This window comes from Ipomoea triloba, chromosome 12 (assembly GCF_003576645.1).
Source record: "Ipomoea triloba cultivar NCNSP0323 chromosome 12, ASM357664v1".
Classification (NCBI taxonomy): Eukaryota; Viridiplantae; Streptophyta; class Magnoliopsida; order Solanales; family Convolvulaceae; genus Ipomoea; species Ipomoea triloba.
The window spans coordinates 8,851,211-8,871,283 of NC_044927.1; the positions used below are offsets into that span (position 1 = coordinate 8,851,211).

At 35.1% G+C, this 20,073-nt stretch overlaps 3 protein-coding genes and 1 pseudogene across 19 annotated transcripts; 2 read left to right on the plus strand and 2 right to left on the minus strand.

Annotated features, from left to right (window-relative positions):
- Positions 1-150: 150 nt before the first annotated feature.
- On the minus strand, positions 151-3,274 carry LOC115999314 (annotated as a pseudogene).
- A 2,661-nt stretch (positions 3,275-5,935) lies between these two features.
- LOC115998310 (chaperonin CPN60-1, mitochondrial-like) lies at positions 5,936-8,928 on the plus strand. 16 transcript variants are annotated; one of them, XR_004093871.1, is made up of 8 exons: positions 5,936-6,344; positions 7,036-7,131; positions 7,210-7,480; positions 7,569-7,658; positions 7,758-7,990; positions 8,068-8,163; positions 8,240-8,306; positions 8,642-8,928. XR_004093871.1 is itself a non-coding variant. In XM_031237848.1 (8 exons), exons 3-7 carry the CDS (start codon positions 7,271-7,273, stop codon positions 8,273-8,275), a joined length of 285 nt encoding a protein of 94 aa, XP_031093708.1. In that variant the 5' UTR covers positions 5,936-6,344; positions 7,036-7,131; positions 7,210-7,270; the 3' UTR covers positions 8,276-8,306; positions 8,642-8,928. The 16 variants fall into 16 exon arrangements, 2 of the variants coding, with proteins under 2 accessions (XP_031093708.1, XP_031093709.1); XR_004093872.1 differs by having other exon boundaries at positions 8,068-8,116; XR_004093875.1 differs by having other exon boundaries at positions 7,758-7,886.
- Positions 8,929-13,245: 4,317 nt separating this feature from the next.
- Positions 13,246-17,330, plus strand: LOC115999986 (E3 ubiquitin-protein ligase HAKAI homolog). Of its 2 annotated transcripts, XM_031239972.1 has the most exons (5): positions 13,266-13,365; positions 14,650-14,692; positions 15,302-15,627; positions 15,786-15,844; positions 16,086-17,330. In XM_031239972.1, exons 3-5 carry the CDS (start codon positions 15,376-15,378, stop codon positions 17,161-17,163), a joined length of 1,389 nt encoding a protein of 462 aa, XP_031095832.1. In that variant the 5' UTR covers positions 13,266-13,365; positions 14,650-14,692; positions 15,302-15,375; the 3' UTR covers positions 17,164-17,330. The 2 variants fall into 2 exon arrangements, with proteins under 2 accessions (XP_031095831.1, XP_031095832.1); XM_031239971.1 differs by lacking the exon at positions 14,650-14,692 and having other exon boundaries at positions 13,246-13,365.
- Positions 17,331-17,662: 332 nt separating this feature from the next.
- Positions 17,663-19,706, minus strand: LOC115998614 (reticulon-like protein B12). Its single transcript, XM_031238220.1, has 4 exons — positions 19,424-19,706; positions 18,922-19,102; positions 18,378-18,589; positions 17,663-18,075 (listed from the first exon to the last, which is right to left on the minus strand). Exons 1-4 carry the CDS (start codon positions 19,488-19,490, stop codon positions 17,906-17,908), a joined length of 630 nt encoding a protein of 209 aa, XP_031094080.1. The 5' UTR covers positions 19,491-19,706; the 3' UTR covers positions 17,663-17,905.
- Positions 19,707-20,073: the final 367 nt, after the last annotated feature.

Here is a 20,073-nt window from a genome sequence, read left to right on the forward strand (position 1 = left end):
TTCTAAATTCATACTTGATTAACGACTTGTATATCTGCTTCCAAGATCTCTATTGTCGAATAGCTTAGTTCTAAGGTATCATCGAAGTTTTTTTCTTGATCTTAAGGGCATGATAGTCCAATTCCTTTAGTAGATCTTGCAATTTACAACCTATATATGTTTCTGAGATCTGTCACAGACACAGCCAGGAAGAGGGTTCGCGTAGAAGTTCTCCTCTACTTTTGGTGACCCTCCAGCTTTTCTAAGGTATGGAGCTCCAACCCTATTGGAATGGATGGCCTTAACCTCCATGGAAAACTCATCCCAAGTTATAGCACCCTTATCCAACAAATTTATCAACTTCACAAAATTCAACCTGAAAAGCACCAGAAGTTATATATAATGAGGTTATTAGACTTTCCCTAGAGAGACATGGGAAAACCTAAGCATAAGAATATGAGGGAAGAAGTTATAACCTATCAGGGCTAATGGTCTTCCTAAACCCGGCAAACCTTCTATGCCCTTGAACTGCCTTTGCCATGTTTCCGTCATATGTGTAAACGAATACGTTGCTGTCAAGGGCCACAATGTAGTCTAAGGCAGCAAGGCGCTTCTGATACCGGTTAAACACTTGCAGCTCTTCCTGTGTTGCGAGTGTTGAGTGAGAGAACACATTGGGGTACTCTGCCCGGAATTTGTCCATGCTGTTAGTACCATAAATTTCTCCTGCAACAATGTAGATTTTTGTTGTGGAGGGGTAACCCATTGCCTTGAGAAACAAGGCTGCCTCCCTGGGGGTCATAGGGCAGCCTCCCATCACCCTCCTTTCTTCTCTCAATCTCCTTCTCCTTCCAGTGCTTCACACTGTACCTCAAAACCCGAAGCTCCTTGTCTTCTGCTGCTGTCAGGCCATGGCTGCAGCCTGTAAATGCAAGCATGTCCTTTTCATATCTGCACTCAAAACATAGTTACTGTTAGAATCAAGCGCTTACTACTATGTCAAAAGCTATAGCTAACAGCAAAAGCGCATTTTTGAGAGACAGGTGACTTGGCTCTAATACCACTACGTCAAAAGCTGTAGTTTGTGCTGGACTAGGCGCTTCATCGGCCTCCGCCCAACAGTTAGCTTTGTTAGTTGTTACTCCCACAACATAACCAACAAAAATGGTGATCACATACATACCTTAAATGAAGAGCAATGTATGGATCACTATTATCCCTTAGTCTATCCACCAACTTCTTCCCAAGCTCCTTGATCTCAGGTGCATATTGAAGAGCTTCATAGTTTACCCGACAGCGAAGCATCTGAGTAGAAGAGGCTAGGCCATTGTTGGCAAGCCTTGAATCTGTGTGGGTAAACTTGATCACCTTATGCTTCTTAAGTAAAGGAAGGATCTCTTCTCTGTAGTAACTGGGCTTTGACCAGGACACTGGAGCCATCAGTCAGGGATTCACTGATGCATATTCTGCTCCCAGATATTCAACTATCTTAACATCATCTTTTAGAACTTGAATGAAGTGTCTCCAATCAAATATATCCTTAAAATCACTGAAGAGCAACCATTGTAAGAGAAAACAGAAGGCCAAGGCAATTATATTCTGAATCAGCAGACAATAAAGAGGTTGTTACCTCGGATCAGTCCAGAAAGATTGATGATCAAGGGAAGGAAGAACAAGTGTAGCATTCATAATTTTAGCTATGGCAACCATATCACATATCTGCAGCAGTACGTTATTAGGCGAAGTTAACTCAAATTTTCACTTCTTAATAAAAAAAAAAAAACAAATTCCATTAATAGCATGTTTGGTTCACATAATGGATTTTGAAGGAACAAGAATGTTATTCCATAGTGAATGTTATAGATAAGGAATATAATATAAATTTATTTTATTGTTTGGTTCACTAAAGAATAGACTTCAAGAATTGTATTACAGGTTTGATTAGTTTAAAGAATGAAAATGGAATAAGTATTCAAATGACATAACTATCCTTTATTATTATTATTACTATTATTATTATTAATGAATTTATATATATAGTTCAATAAATATAATGTATTTTATAAATGCATATATTTAATTATATATATACACAGACAAAGGGTATTTTTTTGTATTGTAACATAAAAGCTATTCCCTATAGTTTGGGAATAGCTAATACCAGTGACCCCTAGGTCCTAGGAATGACTATTCCTCTTATGGAATTTGTCTATTTCCATGAATGTTAAATTGTTCATGATTTATTTTATGAATCAAACATGTTGTAAAAGTGAAAATTTCCAATAAAGGTAGAAGGCTGAGCATATTAATGCACACGTACTCCTGTTCTCATTTGGTTTAATCCTCCATTGGCATGAACTAGAATATAACCATTTGTCACAGACGACGACCCTATCCCTGAAAGCATAAAAGGTGTTCATCAACAAGAGTTAATCATATTGGAGAAGAAAAAAGAAAACAAAAAACTTTGGCATATGTACCTAATCTGTTTCTTGGTCGAGCAATACACTGATAGTAGTTTTCACTATTTGGGTTCATCCATATTTCTGGGACCTGTACAAGTTTGTTTTCATTATTAAATTCCTAATAATATGCCTAACTAGCAATTTATAAATTAAAAAAAATGGAAAAAGGATTGACCGCAGCTTAGTCTTTAATGGAATATTTAAATGTAGAGGGACTCTCGTGTGTGAATAAAGTGTTTGTTACTATAATATAATACTCTTTATCAGTTAGGTAGGAATAAAGTGTTTGTTAGGGACATCATACTAGAAAAATTTGGAAGAAGCAACGGTGGGTGCTCATTCTTTGTGGTCTTCCTCATCAACTCCTCATTGTTTACCACATGGTTCCCGATGATGAGGAAATCGAGATCGAATTTGAGTAACATAGATACAGTCGCCATTGCCAGCAGCAACAGGGCCACAATCTTCCTCGACAGCTTCAAAGACTGCAGCGCCGCCGCCACCCATTCTTCCGTTCTAAAAACCTCCGCCCCTTTTCGCACCAGTAAGTAAGGCATTGCCGGGTAGCGGTGGTGGCCATGGGCAGAACAGAATAATGCGTGCTTGGCGTCGTCCATGAATTCTGCGACGCCGCGCCGGTGGTGACCAGAGGTGCCCCCGCCGCTGACTCCAGCTGGATTAACCCTGCCGGAGACGTCGTCGGTGCCACCAACTGCTGACATATAAACAAAGGTGTTAACGTTAGATTTTGCTATGACGACGGAGCGCTGGTGGTGTGGCCTGGAGATCAGAATAGTTTTTTGCTGTGTTCTTTGGATAATTCTTAACATTACTTGTGAGTTGTGAGTATATATACCACATTTGTTCCCACTTCCCACACTATTACGGTTAACATATTATATGTGAAATGGTAGACACATAATTTAAATGTTATTTTGATTTAAGGTCTATAAAATCGTATAATTTATTGCAGTGACAAATTTTTCCGTGGATCATAGTCTACATAATTTTGTCGACCATGAATACAAGATAGATTTTAATATACTAAAAGTATATTATTTGATAATATATAAAATAATGTATTTTTAATATTTAAAAATAATGTATTTTTTATTTGTGGTCCACACAAATTGTGTAGACCATGTTCCATAAAATAATGACTCGTGACAGTTACACCAAATGTAGTGGACTTTTTGTGAACACTAGACACATGTCCTTCCACCAAACAGACCACTAAATTATCGAATCCATATAGGTCCTTAGAAAGGGAAAATTTTGCCTTTGTGGACAAGTATATATACAAATTTGTCTAAAATTCATTTTCTTTAAATTAAAATTATTTCTATTCGGATAAAATATTCAAAATTTGAGTTAAATCTTCACAAATACGGAGTAAAATTTAACTTAGAACTTTATTACTTGATATATAAGTTAAATTTTTATCGAATTCTGATGTAACATGTCGTCATCGATCAATTCATTACGAAATCTTTAAAATTATACTATATGCCAAATAGCAATTAAACTCTTAAATTATTAAAAATTTCAATTAAAGATTTAACGAACATTACTTTTTAACTTAGATGGGGTGAAGAAGAAAATGATACACGCCCATCTATTTCATTGTATTTAAATGCTAAACACTAATATTGAATTAAACTTTGATAATAATAAATTTATTAAATAAAGAAAACTAAGAATTGTAAATTATTTTTTAGATTTATAAAACTATGTAAATATTTTTAAGGTAATAACAATATCTCTTGCACCGAGTATAACATTAGCTACATGTGGGATGTATCTCGAACTTCAGACCTTCTTTATAAAAAAATAAATAACAGCAATGCCCTTAAACCACAAGAAAAAGAATTATAAAATACCTTCTCATTTGATCATAAGACTTTAAAAATTAACATTTTGCCATTATTGATGCCATCAGAAATAACGGTTACAATTGATTTTATTTTATTGATTAATAGTATAAATAAAGTATATCATTTTGCCAAAATCTTGTGGTCAATTGATATAACTCATTCTCCCGAATGGGAGGTCACAAGTGTAAACCCTAATATGAACAAATACTTTATTGTAACAAAATTAATTGATAGTATTCAACAAAAATTATATCATCATTTAAAAAATATAAACAAATTGTTGATAAACATGTACTTCATATAGCTGTTTTAAACGGTCATTCTTATATGATGCTAAAACAATTTATAATGCTATACTTATCTAAATCATAACTACTTCCAAAAAAAAAAAAATCATAACTGCTTCGAAAAAAAATTAGAGTGTGTTTGCTTCGCACATGAGAATATGAATCGAATACTTGGTAATGATATGTGTTTTGATGAAAGTATTTTGCATGTTTAGTAGTAGGTGGAATTGGAATGCTTATCAATATTGATGTTTGGTTATGTATGACTTATAATAGGAATAAATGTTCTAAAAATCCAAAAAAAATAAAAAAAAATAAAGCCAATTGATCCTAATATAATGACATCCAAAGCACCAATATATAATCCAATATGAACAAAAAAAAATCAAAACAAAAAATTTAAAAACACTAATCCAAACTTAAAAATCATATTACCAATAAGATGAAATGCTACATTTTTTAATTAGGGAATGTAATTTTTAATTGAAGGGGTAATCAAATTACATAGCTATGTTTTAAAAAGTTAACAGCAAAACACTAACTATAATTTTGATTTTCATTTTTAGTGCATGTGTAAACCCATGAACCAAACACACTCTTAAAAGTATGTATTGTGTGACGAATCAAAAATCCCTAGAAGTTTTAATGCCCATCACATAAACTTAACTGGTAACTAACTCGTTTTCAAAAAAACAAAAAAACTGGTAACTAACTCATCAATATTTACTTGATTAACCTCAACGTGCAATGTTCATATACTCCATTAATCCGACACATTCACATACCATTCAATGTTCAATTCACATAATTATAATCCAAAATATAATAGTCAATGCAAAATTAAAAAATATATTTAATTTATTCACTGTTGTATTATTTAAGTAGAATATATACACGCTTAAATTGAAAACAAAACTAACTTAACCGACGATTAACATTTCACTGTCAACTCTAAGTCCTAACTACTATGTACATAAGCTGAAACTTCAACTCCAACCAAATATAAATAAAAGAAGAATGCAGACGCAGTAGCGATGGCACCCCATATCGTATTTTAATTCCTAACAAATATGGAGACCGGAATATTGGAGTTAGTTCAGGTTAGAAAATTAGTAAAATTGACATTTTAACCAGTTAAATTAAGGTATTAATTTCACTACAACAAAATGTTCTTTTAGCGACATATACTTAACGGCGTTTATATAAAACCGCCTCTAAATAATTATTTTGAGGCGGTTATAGGAACCACCTCCAAATTTAATAGGGAAATCTAAATAATTAAATAACTCCTACCATTTTAAATCACTCAGTTCTCTTCTCTGCCCTAAAATCCTAAATCTCGTCACTCTCTCACATATTCAAAATCAGCCCTAAGATGATAATTCATTCGATTCGGAGAATCCCAAAAAATCTTCGCGAATTGAAGCTTTTTGGTATCCCTTCAATCCGAATGCTCTGGGTGGGAGTACGCAGTGCCGTTTGAATTGAAGTCACTTTGATGTGAGGAGAGGTGTCTTGGCTCCTTTTAGGGTTTGCTAGAGGGAAGGGGAGAGCTCGAAGATCTAAGGATTGGTTTGAGTTGATTCTAATTCTTGGAGAGGTCGCGATGGATTTGGATTTTAATGGTGATGTAGCTCCTGTAGCTCCAGGAGGTGTCTCCATTGGCCATCAAAGCTAATTCGTATGTTGCCAAGAAGCTCTTTGATCAGTGGTTGTCGCTTCCTGATACAACATCCTTGGTATTTTCTCCGCTCTCGTTTTTTATACTACTCTGGTCTTTAATCAATTCCTCTGTTAAGAATTTATCCTCATGAATGTGTTTGTGCTTGTTCTTATATCGAGTCAGCAAGATGTGCACACAATTATTATTAGTGAAAATAGTAGGAGTAGCAATAAGTGAAGTTAACATTTCAAAGTATGAACTGTTATCACCAAATGTGACAACCAGGAGGAGGAATATAATGATATAATATTAAAACTTAAATAGTTAATTGTTCCCTTGAAACAAAATTCATTGCTTTGCTCTTTGATCTATTGACATCATTGAATTAGAGAACAGTGGATCAAGTAAATATCTCAGTTCTGTATTGTAATCTATTGACCATTGAGTGTTGTGCCTGTGATAGAGATAGAGAAAGAAGGGGAGAGAGTTCCAGTGTTATTGTCTTTGCATTGTTTGTAAGGTTGGAGGCTTGGGGGCTTGGTTGTGAATATAAGGGAATTGATAAAAAAGTTGGGCTGCTCCCAAAGTCACAAAAGATGGTGTCGCTGTTGCAAAAAGAGTGCTGAATTCAATAACAAAGTCAAGAATGTTGGAGCAAGCTTTATAAAGCAAGTGGCTAATGCTACTAATGACGTTGCTGGTAATGGGCCAAGTCCGTCTCTGCAGTCATTTTCTCATTAATGCTACTTAATTTTCTACACTTACAGGTTGGGACAATCTCTGTAAATGGGAAGAGAGAAATTGGTGAGTTAATTGCTAAGGCTATGAAGAAAGTAGGCAAGAAAGGTGTCATCACAATTCAAGTAAGTGCTTGTATTTGTTTTCTTAATACTATTAACATTGCTAAAGGAACAACTCAAATTAATTTCTTAATGTTGTAGGTCCTTGCTTCTATTCTAAGATGGAAAGACATTATTAAATGAGCTAGAAGTTGTGGAGGGGATGAAGCTAGATAGGGGATACATCACTCCATATTTCATTACAAACCAGAAGAACATAAATGTGTAAGTTTTCATAATCTGATGGCTGATATACTATTGCAATTATTATTCACATGCAAAGCATAATTCTTCATAAATACTTGCTTACGACTCTATTGTGAAAATCTCAAGCATAAATGCTATTGTGAAAATCTTGGAGTTGCCTATGAAGGTACTGTTCTTTTCTCAAATTCTTGATAATGATATAGGCTTAGAGTAAGTTGCCTTGGAGATTTATGCCTTACTCCATATTATTATAGAGACAAAGACCCTTCTTTATTATAGCTGAAGATGTGGATAACAATGCCCTAGCAACTCTTATGCTCGACAAACTTCGTGTCGGAATCAAGGTATTACTTTCCCAAGTATTAGACATAATCATAATTACTGTGGTTTCAGTTATTTGAATTCTGACATGATAAAAAATAATTGGCAATGCATACATGTAGGTTGGTGAAAACAGGAAGGCCAATCTTCAAGATCTTGCTACGCTGACAGGAGGCCAAGTGAGAAATGTTCTTGTCATGCCCTTAAATCATGTCTCTCTCTATGCCCTAAAACTTCCACATGCCCTTGAGGTGGTCAAAATATCGCTCAACCAAAGATACTAATTGTTTGCTAATTGACCAGTGGTCCTTTTTGCTGAGTATTTTTGTTTCTAATTTTAGGCTTAGTCTATACGGTTAGTATTTATTTGTTCACATTTGTTTTTCTGTTTACAAGTACATGTTTTCTTACTAAATTTTTGTACTTATTTAGGTCTCTTATTAAGCATTTAACTTCAAGCAATGCCTCACACTTCAAATTGGTGCGTAATAACTTTTGAAAATGAGACTATATATTGTTTGATATAAGGTAGGATTTAATATTTACCGTAGGTTAAAACTGAAATTTCCTGAGTTGAAATTACATAATTGTCTTGTTGTTTCAGCTGGCATATTCTTATGCGAATGAGAGCTCCTACTGAAGGTTATTGTGACTGTATTGCTTCGGTATAGGTAAGTTTGTAATCTTCCTTTCATTTACTCTCCTAAATATTTCCTTATTCCTTTTGAAACTTCTGTCTAGTTCATAAAGAATTTATATATGACAACTTTATTTTCTTAGAGTCCAATGTTTTCTCTAGCCTTGCTTTATAAATAGTGCAAGATGCAAACTGTTTTAGTTACAATGTGGATTCACCTTTCATTCCTTGAACACTATACTATTATCTGTTCATCAATTCATACTGGAGATAATTAATGGGCTTATGTTATGGCAGTATTGTTTTTTCATTGGATTTTACATAAGTTGTTGATTGATTCTTGAATGCTTGGTTTTGGTAATTTGGCAGTCTATGGATGAGTTGAAGATAAGCTTATGTATACAACTCTTGAATTGCAGAGGTTGAAGGTTGAATCCAGGGAGGAGATGAGGGAAACAGATGAAGCAAGAAACCGGATTCAGAAAGTGGATTTTTTATGTCCATAGATACAAAGATGTCAAATATGGATTTTTTTATATGTAAAAGTACTTTTTAGTTATTTATGTAATTCAAATAATATGTAAAATTTTGTACTTGAATATTGTTTGATGTTATTATTTGACAAATATTATTATAATTGATTTTCTTTTAAATTATTGGATGTGTATTGTATGTACAGAGTTTGTTTGTGATTGCTATGCAAATTTGAAAATTATAAAAATAAAATGAAAAAATAAATTTTAAAAATAATAATATATTTTAGCGGCGGTTTTAAAACCGCCGCTAAAACGTTCGCGACACACTATTTAGTCACGGTTGAATAACCGCCGGGAAATGCATTTGTGGCGGGTTAAAACCGCCGCTAAAACGTTCGCGACACACTATTTAGTCACGGTTGAATAACCGCCGGGAAATGCATTTGTGGCGGGTTAAAACCGCCGCTAAAACGTTCGCGACACACTATTTAGTCACGGTTGAATAACCGCCGGGAAATGCATTTGTGGCGGGTTAAAACCGCCGCTAAAACGTTCGCGACACACTATTTAGTCACGGTTGAATAACCGCCGGGAAATGCATTTGTGGCGGGTTAAAACCGCCGCTAAAACGTTCGCGACACACTATTTAGTCACGGTTGAATAACCGCCGGGAAATGCATTTGTGGCGGGTTAAAACCGCCGCTAAAACGTTCGCGACACACTATTTAGTCACGGTTGAATAACCGCCGGGAAATGCATTTGTGGCGGTTTAAAACCGCCGCTAAACGAATTCATAACCGCCGCTAAATACTGTTTTTGGTGTAGTGTTTGAGCGTGATCCACCTTATATATATTTGTGTGGGGTAAAGTGGATTTGCATTTTCGTAATTGACAAGATGAATTTTATACATTATACACTCAAAATGGTGTACCCATTGAGTTGTCAAAAATGAAATTGAGAAAAACTTTAAGTAGTTTTTGTTTCACATTGGAAACGTATGTGGGTTTGCATAAGTATAAATACACAGTAATTTTTTTCGAGCATAAAGAGTACAAATCAAATTTCAAAATGAACTTAAAAAGCCTAAACTTTGTGCATTCGGGGGTGCCAAAGTTCATTAGAAAATTGGAGATAAGCCAAAGGTCTTATATGTTCCTGTGATATTACATCTCAAGTTTTATATACCGTGTGTTGGACAGACCATTTTTCACGCACACCTGAAAATTATGATTTTTCACTAATAACATGTACAAACTCTCTTTACTTTCCGTAACAATTCTCCCCACACTTCCTTTATATGATTCAAAGTGTTCACCCTTCTTCAAGTTCATTGTAGTAATCCATTATTTCCTAGCATTCTTAGGAAATCGACATTGCGAAACTCCTAGCATCATTGCCCAATGGAAAGAAGCAATTTAATTTTAAAGAAATTTTACATGACAATAACCGTGGATTAATTTTGTTAATTATTGTATGTGATTGAAATTTTTAGAATATTACAAATTATTAAATTTCCTTTATGACCTCAAAATGCACTTGGACGACCCCATCTCTTTGATTCTAAAAAAGTAAATAAATTACGGACCGTGCTAGAAGCTCCTACAATTACATTTCTCATTAGTCGCTCCTTGACATGCTATCTTTTCTCTTAGGTGAGAACGTGAGAACCAACATGAATGCATAGAATCTACTACATGAATGCACAATATCTACTTCAGATCAGAGTAGATTGTGCATTCTTATAGTAGTTAGCAGGTTCTCACCTAAGGGGTAGTTCTCACTTGAACGCAAGCATATATATATATATATATATATATATATATATATATATATACTCAAAATCAAATGAGTCTCTACCCTTTCCCATGAGTCAGTGTGAACAGATCTGTGCTATTTAATGCACAGTTGCACAGTTGGCGAAATATGAGCTATTGATTTCATCAATGGCCTAGATTTTTCCACACAGATTCATGTGAAAGGTTGGACTCATTTGATCATTAGTCTCTCTATACACACACACACACACTCTTAATTCCATTTGTAGTCCGGGATTTATAGGTGTTAGTTCAATTTTAGTTTTTTTTTTTTTTTCTTTTTCAAAACTTCCATTTGGTTGAAGTTATTATTGTGGCATGACCATTTTTATCATTTTTCTACAAAATCGTTTAAATGACATTAACTACAAGGTTATTTTGGTCTATTCAATTCTAAGTATTAAGTATTTTTTTAAAAATTTTTTGGTCATAGATTTTTGTGTCATTCTACTTTTTGTCATTTAAAAAAAAAACATTTTTGTTTGCCCTAGCATTATACATTGTGGCATGACCATGTTTGGTCATCCGTCAACAAATATGTTTAAATGACATTAAAAATAACGTTATTAACAACTCGAAATCCTCCATGTCCACGACAAAATTTAAAAAAGTGCAATTGAAAAACTACAAGTAACTTCATGGTTAATCTTAAGTCTACTTCATAAAAATATTTTATTACCAATACATAAGTCTACGGTAAAATTCAAAAAGTGTAATTAAAAAGTCCAAAAGTCTACTTCATGGCAAACCTTAAGTCTAGTGCATAAGTCTATTTTTCATAAAAATTCACAAGACTTGTGATTCTATTACCAATAAGAAAAAAAAGGAGGGTTTTGAATGACTAATAACAACATTTTTAATGTAATTTAAACATATTTGTTGACGAATAACAAAAAAATTGGTCATACCATAATAATGTTAGGACCAACATTGATGTTTTGACAAAAAAAAGGACTAAAAATGAAATGACACATATAAATCTAGAACCTAAAAATGAAAATGATTTAACACTTAGAATTTAGTACGTAGACTAAAATGTCATTGTATTTAACGCCATTCAAACAATTTTGTTAATAGAGAACCCAAAATGATCGTGCCACAATAATACTAGGACAACACGGGGATGTTTTGAAAAAAAGAACTAAAAATGGATTGACCCGAATAAATCTAGGATAAAAAATTGAATTAACTCTATATATATACATGCACTAGTTTTTACACACACATTACACGACTGATTTAATGCCTAATGTTCATATTTGAATAAGTAATTCAAAATATATCAATGCATGATTATATAGGAGAAGTTCATTATAATTGACATTAAAATTAATGTTTGGACTTTTCTAAAAACAATTATCTAAATATTTATTGTAATTAGTATGGTATTAGGTAGTAGATACTACTTTTGGTTGAAATTATTCTATGTTTTGTTAATTCGCTTTTGAATAGGTTTGCCATTATTTCGTCTTCATTGTTTGTCCATTTCTTTTTATTGGTAGTGTCTTATGTGCAATTGAGTTAGTGGTGCTAGTTTGTAAAAGGAACAAATTTGAATCTAAAATAGGTCAACAATATTATTGTTACTTTTGGGTGATTGCTATTTCATTTTTTATAATTATATTGGGTTTAAAGGTGCCCGCTTTGTTGTATGAGTTGCAAACATGAATAGCATAACAACAATGAGTATGCATTACTTGCACAAATTGAATGCTGAAAACTGAAAGAAATGATAGAGAAGGGGCAAAATCATATCATCAACGTATCTCTTTCACTTATATTCGGGAGAGGGCTTACTTAAAGGGATCTAATGATGCATACTACTTTCAATCTGATTCGCCCAACAAAAAAAAAAAACGCTTGAAGGGTCAACAAATTTTCCATCTTCAATCATGAAATTTGGGTTGTATAAAAATGCAATTGTACTAAAATTTTTGCATTGGACTGAATAGAGAGGATTGAACCAAAAACATTGTTATTATTAAACAGGAGCCATCACTTATCGTGATGAAATCAGTTGAAGAGGCAAGCAATACAGACAAATTAAATGTCTTATGAATCAAAGATCTTGTATGGTGAGGCTCAACCAATTCCTGTCACTTTCTCGTCTCCTACGTTTGCTTCAATACTTCACAAGATTGATGAAGTCACAGTAGATGCTGACCAATTAGATGTAGTTGGTGACTTCAGCATCAAAGAATCAATTTGAAGCTTAAATGGGTTCGATAATGGCATCGATTTCAGTGGAGTAAGTATTCTTGTTCTACATAATGTTGACTTTATTGCTTCGTGGCAATCTATATGTAGATTAAAGTCAGATTTATGCAGCAAAAACTTCATGAAATCATAAAATCATAAAAATTTTATCTGTATTAATTATGTAATTCTTTAGCTCTCATATGATAATTTGTTTTGAAAACGGGAATATTTTGAAAACAAGACTAAAAATAGACAGACACATAAATTTAGGATAAAAAATAGCTATATATACATATCGAAGGTTCGACTGATCGACTCCAATAAGATCATGCTTCAAGTGAAACATGTGGACAAATCCAAACTATTAATCTAGTAGATCTAACGAAAAAGTTGTTTTCATAAATATTAGGAAGTACAAATATCAAAAGTTTGTAATATATACTCCATATATTTTATTTATTTATTTATATTTTAGCCCCAATTCACTAACCCTATTCTCCTAATTTTCACAATTGACGTTTTATTGCGACGTTGCTGTAGTCTTGTGGAGATGGCGGACTGCATAACAGCGGTGGAGTGACGACGGTCGGACGGCTAGCTGAGGTTGGTCTTCTCTTCTACTTTCTTTATCCTTATGTCTATTTAAATATTCTGCTGCCATTCCTGCCAAAATTTCGACCTTCGAATGTCACTGCTGGTTGCGACTCGCGGCTGCGGCGGTGGGCTGCAGCCTCCCGCTGCGGTTGCGGCCTGCGGTCTGAATCTATGGCGGTGAACTGCGACCTCCTACTCCGGCTGTGGGTTGCGGGTTGCGGCCTACGAATTTGTGTATATTCTAAGTGTATTTTCAGCCTGGATTTGTGTTTTTTAGTCCTTCCAAGATTAGTAGAATTTTTTTCCCTAGATTAGTAGATAGTTTCTCTATTTGTGTCTGATGTTGATGATTTGATGTACTGCAAAATTGCATATTTGTAGACTCTTGATATCTTTTATTTCTTGGTGGCTGTAGAAAGTAGAAACATATGAATGAAAAACTATTTGATGGCAAATTTTTTGTGCCTTCTTGACTTAATTTAACAATGCCAATAATATAAATGGTTTTAGAAGAGATAAGATTCAAAAGCAGAATGTTGTCCATATAGGATGTCTGTCAGGCATGCTATGCTGCGATACAGAGTTGCACCAACTTAGAGGCTTTACTGGGGGTGAATGGGTGATGTTGTTGCTGGTGGGATGCTTTTGACTTGTTCATGTATTTTTTTCTGGCAATTCTGCATATATGTTTGGAGGATTTTGTGGGATTATGTTTAGAAATGATGTTGTTGCCTTTTGGTTTTGATTCTAGACATTGTATTGAACTTAGTGTTATTAGATTTTTATATTTTGGATTTTACGGATTTGTGGTTATTGGTTGGTTTTCATGTGAAGTATTGGACTAGTTATCATTTTGACATGTTATAGAATATGTTTTATTGATGACTTGTTATAGTATTAGGTTTAGGTTTAGTTTTTTATTTTTATTTTTATTTTTATTTTTATTTTTCAAATATGTAGCCTTTTAAAAGGCTTAAAGCCTACAACATGTAGTCGTTGAAGCCTTTTTAATGGCCTACATACTATTAAATAAGCTTTTAAAAAGGCTTTAGGCCAAGACAGGGCATGCTTATTGTAGACTCAGGTTTGAGCCTTAAAAAAATCCTACTAATGGGCTCAGGCTCAGGCTTAGGTTCTCATACGAGGCCCAACCCTAATTTGTTAAAGCTTGGCTATTCCTAATGGAAAAACAATTATGCAGAAATAATATCCATTTGCAAACCTTGGGTCCAAACTGGACCATATAAAAGTACCCATTCCCTGAGTATTATTTTTTATATTTTCTCCAACAAGGGTTTAACTGAAAAGTGCGAAGGTGAAAGGATTCTGGATTCTGGTAAGATTCAATATTGTTTTGATTCTGCGATGAAACTAAATTAGGGTTTTATTCGTAATCGACTATCTTAATTCGTCTGGGCTGCCTCTTTTTTTTTTTTGCGATTCGAAGAAATAACACGTAAATGTCAAGTTTTAATTTTTTAAACTTTTTAGAAAAAAAAGTTTGAAAGATTAATTTGCACCTGAATTAAAGAGTGGCGTCAGTTAAAAGAATAAAAACAGGAACTTATTTAGTTTTTCTCATTCATTAGAATGAACGCCCTTTAGTGGTAGGTTTCAGAATCTTTTGAAGATCTAGTACAATTTTTTTATATGTATGTTTTGGAAGATTGTTTAGCTGTTCATGTGCGAACATTTGAAGAAAGATAATGCTTTACGGTTAATTTAATGATTTCCCAATAGGTTAGGGTTCCCTTTTTTCTTTCTTTCTATTTTTAGAAACATATACTTAAAATCACAGTGGAAAATTTTGGGTGTTGGTTATCTGCTAGCATACTATATTTCCTTTTGATATATTTCTTTGAATTCAGATAGGGTAGAAAGAATGATATTGGCTTGGTTTGTTTATCTGAGGAAGTAGCTGAAATTCCTTACTGAACCTCTGCAGAATTTTTTGGAAAACATTATTTAAGTTGAAGAACTCAGACTGGTTGTTTAGGGAGGAAAGAAATATTGGAAGAGATGCTTCAGATTAAGCTCAGAAAGCCATCCAGTGAAAGTGGGGGTGCTGCAAAGCCCTTACCCGTAGATAGCATTACTGTTGCATGCCCTGATCACCTTGTCTTAGCTGATCTTCCTGTAGCTAAGAGCCTTGGTTTGGCAAGTAGTGCATCCATTTCAAAAGCTGTTGGCCGCAAATCCCGTCGTCAGCTTGGGGAGCGAGTGCATTTTTGTGTTCGTTGTGATTTCCCTATTGCTATCTATGGGCGTCTGGTGCGTTAAATAAAAGCATACTTGTTTTTCTTTCTGCTCATTTCTGTGTTTTGATCAAGACTCTCCTTTCTCCATTGCTCATGGAGGGAAGTGTCAATTCTCTCCTTGCCTCAATTGCATTAAAGCTATGAATTTCTAACTAAGATAGTCTTTTGCAGAGCCCATGTGAGCATGCATTCTGTTTGGATTGTGCACGGAGTGATTCTCTCTGCTACCTGTAAGCTCCATTTCCATATTTTATTATTTGATGGTTATTTATTCCCTCTTGACCTGTTTTCATTATTGTGAGAGAGTGTGGAATACAAGGCCTGTGAAACTGAACAATGCTACATTTTAATGGAGAATTACTAGAAAGATGTAATCATCCCCTTGAGACTGTTATCCACTGCTTTATTTTGCACTACTGAGAGAATAAATATGGAAACTAAGCTACCTTTATTGCAATGTTTTTTTCACAGCTGTGATGAACGCATTCAGAAGATACAGACAATAAAATTGATGGAAGGGATTTTCATCTGTGCAGCTCCTCACTGTCTTAAGTCGTTCATAAAGAAGAATGAGTTTGAGGCTCATATTCATGGAAACCATGCTGACCTCCTCCATCCAAATGCAGAAAAAGATGGAAATGTGTCGGACACTGCCAATGCTAGAAAACCTGCAGCCTCAGATTCGACTGTTCAAGCACCCCCTAGGTCTGCCTTTTCTCCTACTCCAGGTTCCCAGGTTCATGATCGCGAAGACAAAGCTAGCCATATGCCATCAAAGCTCACACCACCTTCTGCTGGGCAAATTCAAAGTCATCAAACAGAGAATCAGGGTGATAGTAATCCTCCCCCAGGTTTTGAGAGGTCTGGACCCCAGAATCAGTTTCCTCAGGAGACTTTCGAGACACAGGGTGGGATGAGGCAAGAACCGGGCCAATTTCAAGACAAACAACAAGGAGTTGTTGGAGCATCTCCTTTTCCTGAATACCCTATTAATGTTCCTCAACCTCATGGTTTTATGCCTGTTAATCCAAATCCAGTTTTGGCCCCCCCTCAATTTGGTTACCCTCATTTTGTACCTGATGGAGCCCAACCATATTATGGTGCTCCGTATGATATGCGAAGGCCAGACTCAGCAGCAGAAGCTGGATCAGAGCAAGGATCATTACTGGGTTTTCCACCTGGTCCTGCAGGGGCTGCAAATTATGCAGAAGCTTACCCTCGGCCATGGAATATGGGGCAGGCTGTTGGGCCTTTTGATTCTTCTGCAGTTCATGGATTTATGGAAGGTTTCATGAATGCACCTGATCCTCAAGGAAGAAACACATTCTTTCAAGGAAATTCTGCAGGATTGCCCCCAAATATGCCTCCTGCCTCTTCTTCGTCAGCTAACAAAGGATTAGAAACCGGACAGGGATATTCGATGGATCCGAGGGATGGGAAGTCTGTTCTGGCACCACAACCTATGCCTCTCCCTCCTCCTCCCCCTATGCCACCCCATATGCACCAGCTCCAAAGAGGCAGATCCTATTCTGGTGATACAGAGTCATGACACCAGGACTTGACAAGAGAAGCATGATAGCCAAAATTAGCCTTTCTGTTTACTGTTTACTGTTTACTGTTTGTTTGTAACCTTTTTTGCTTACAGTTGTCCTTTCTTGTTGAATGTGTTTTGTAATGGAAACTGATGGCATCAATAAGTGAAGTCTTTTGAGAGAAGGGTTTTTTTTTTTCCTCTAAATTTTTAAAAAATTTTAATACTTAGGTGACCTTAGCTTCGCGAGACTAATGCCCACAAGATCTTGCCCTTAGAGGTACTGCAGAGGTAAATCGTGAATCGTGCAAACAGTCCATGGATTAGACCTTAGTCTTCATGCATGCACAAGTGATTCAATTCACATCTTCTATCATCCTTAGCTTTTCTATTTCATTTATGTTTCTAGTGGGATTTACACTCTCACAGTGTCGCTTTCAGTCATGATATCAAGTCTGACCACCATGATCTTTTTGTGATATTATTGGTAGGTATTAATATATAAAAAGACAGGCAATTTGAAGAATGATTACTGACTACCATTTTGCTTGAAAATCCAGGTGCCAGTGCAGTGCATTTGAAACACATCCATTATACATCTACAAACTTGTACAAATTGACAGATGATCATGCCTCTACTCACTAATAAGGATATATCAAAGAAACAAAATGAAAGAGTATGGGAAAAAAACCACCAACACCTCTCCTCAAAATTGAAAAGAAAAAGGAAAAAAAGATGTCAAGTAGACAGCTGAAGAGATCAGTCTAATTTCTTCTTCTCTGCAATCCAGTTTCGAGTCTTGCTAATACATTCTTCATCAAATTTTAAATACAAATCCAGCAATTTCCTGTATGTCATCACCGCATATCTGTCTATATGCTCTTCATACTTCTCATAAAGTACAGGTACTGTGAGAACAATGAACAGGCCTGCCACCAAAGAAGCAAAGAATATAGTATGCATAGGTTTAAACCCTTAACCTGAGGGCCCCTCACCCCTGCCCTGGGGATTGTGAGAGGAGGTAAATCGCAGGATGTGCTTCAATGACGCAAGGTCTGAGTGCTGAGATCCTCCTATATTGAGGACTGAAACCCGGGTATTCGGTGGGTCATTACACCCACACTCAACCTTTCGACCACTGAGCTATGCCCGGGGGCAGAATATAGTATGCCTGTAGATACAGAACTGGGAACTAAGAATTCAATCAGCAATACGACTTTTTGAAGCTTACCAGTGTAACCCAAAGTCAGAAAATCTGTGAGGCCACCAATGATGGAAATCAGCAACAGACCTGCGCCTACTTTAACAAATAACTCGGTGTCCCGACCCAATGCAATATCCTCAAATGCAGAGAGCAACGTGTTAATGTGGTCACGGATGAATAATGCTGCTTCGTTTACTCTTTCCTCTGAGAGATACAAATGCGGTAAAGGTGGTGCAGGTCTATTGCAACACATTAAGAACATAATCAGAATAGCCACATTATATTCAAGTCGCATAGTGTTGACAACATTTCGTATTTCAGTTACAAAACAAGAGGAAAAGCAATTAAACCAAAACTAAAATGAATATCATCAATCTTGGGAAAATTGTATTCCACCAATTACAAATAGCTGTTTCATCGCATCAGTCCTGAACTAATGAACTTCTGGTGGAATCCAAAGTTAAAATTATGCCTTAAATCTATTGAGAGTGTAAATTAAACCCACTGTGTAGTTTTCTAACATTAATTGCAAAAAAAGAAACCACAAACATCAAGAATATTGCAATGTCACCTGTTTAGAAGAGCAGCTGATTTTGCCCATAGAAAAAGAATGCCAAGCAGGAGCAACAAAACACTTGAGGTTAAGGATAAAAGAGTATAGCCTGATCTCTCAAACACAATCCAAGCAAACAATGTAATTACTAGGATCCCAACTGTCACATTTTTAATCCTCCACAGTATCACATCTGCAACTGTTTTTCAAGAAAAATCATAAACATCAATCATTTTTCTCCATTCAAATCAAACAAACAAAACTAACAGCTACTTTTTGCTGAAATATGCAGGCAAATTCAAACAAGAAGGGTTTTTTTTTTTTTTTTTTTTTTTTCCTGCAAACAATGAAAGTAATAAGAATTCAATTATATTTGCCTAACAAATAAAAAAGATCAGATTCCTCAAAGAAAACAAGATTGAAGCAAAGTTGTTGATTGAATGAGTACATTGTTAAAAGTTTTAGCCAAATTTTTGATCCAAAACCCAAAATCAAAAGCATTGAAGCTGAGCAGACTCACCAAGACCTCCTCCAAGGATCTGATGAACACTTCTCTGCCTGTTAAACAGCCGATCTGATGAACCCATTCTCAGGAATTTGGAAACAAGAAAAACCCAAGATTTTCAAAAGCAAAGACCTTATGATGATTTGGATTCAATCAGAGGAAAAAGCTCACAGCTTTGCCATCATCTTCAGTGAATGATAAAGCAAGATTCAGGCAAAGCTGATGTACCACCCACCGTATACAACTATACAAGTGAGTTGTGGGTATCTAAGAACGTTAGAAGGGGGGGAAAATTGTGGGTCTCAGACTCTCAGCCTCCAGCCTAAAAGCTTGAAAAACATACTCATTCCTGTCTTTTCCATAGTATTATTACTATTTTATTAATTTGCAAAGTTGAAAGTGGGGTTGGACGTATGGCTTTCACTTTCAGAGTGAGGTGGGGCAAAGGGGAAAATGGAAAATTGACTGTGAAAGAATCTGGAAATAAACAAATAAAAAATAGACGGAACTACGGAAGATAATGACGTTTCCCACTTTCCCCAGAAAACGTTGGTTTCGTTCTACACCAAAAAAAAAACTGTGGACAATGGACTATTGTTTTCAAAGGTTTTAAGTTTTTGACCCTTGTTGGAAAATGTTTGAGGCACTATTAATAATTTATATTT

Coding starts and splice junctions, on each gene's coding strand:
- LOC115998310 (XM_031237848.1), top strand. CDS start 7,271: ATGAAGCTAGATAGGGGATACATCACTCCATATTTCATTACAAACCAG. Junction 7,659..7,757: donor AACTTCGTGTCGGAATCAAG/GTATTACTTTCC, acceptor GCATACATGTAG/GTTGGTGAAAACAGGAAGGC. Junction 7,815..8,239: donor CTACGCTGACAGGAGGCCAA/GTGAGAAATGTT, acceptor TTGTTGTTTCAG/CTGGCATATTCTTATGCGAA.
- LOC115999986 (XM_031239971.1), top strand. CDS start 15,376: ATGCTTCAGATTAAGCTCAGAAAGCCATCCAGTGAAAGTGGGGGTGCT. Junction 15,628..15,785: donor TTGCTATCTATGGGCGTCTG/GTGCGTTAAATA, acceptor AGTCTTTTGCAG/AGCCCATGTGAGCATGCATT. Junction 15,845..16,085: donor AGTGATTCTCTCTGCTACCT/GTAAGCTCCATT, acceptor TTTTTTTCACAG/CTGTGATGAACGCATTCAGA.
- LOC115998614 (XM_031238220.1), bottom strand. CDS start 19,490: ATGGGTTCATCAGATCGGCTGTTTAACAGGCAGAGAAGTGTTCATCAG. Junction 19,103..19,423: donor GATCCTTGGAGGAGGTCTTG/GTGAGTCTGCTC, acceptor CTTGAAAAACAG/TTGCAGATGTGATACTGTGG. Junction 18,590..18,921: donor TCAGCTGCTCTTCTAAACAG/GTGACATTGCAA, acceptor GTGTTGCAATAG/ACCTGCACCACCTTTACCGC.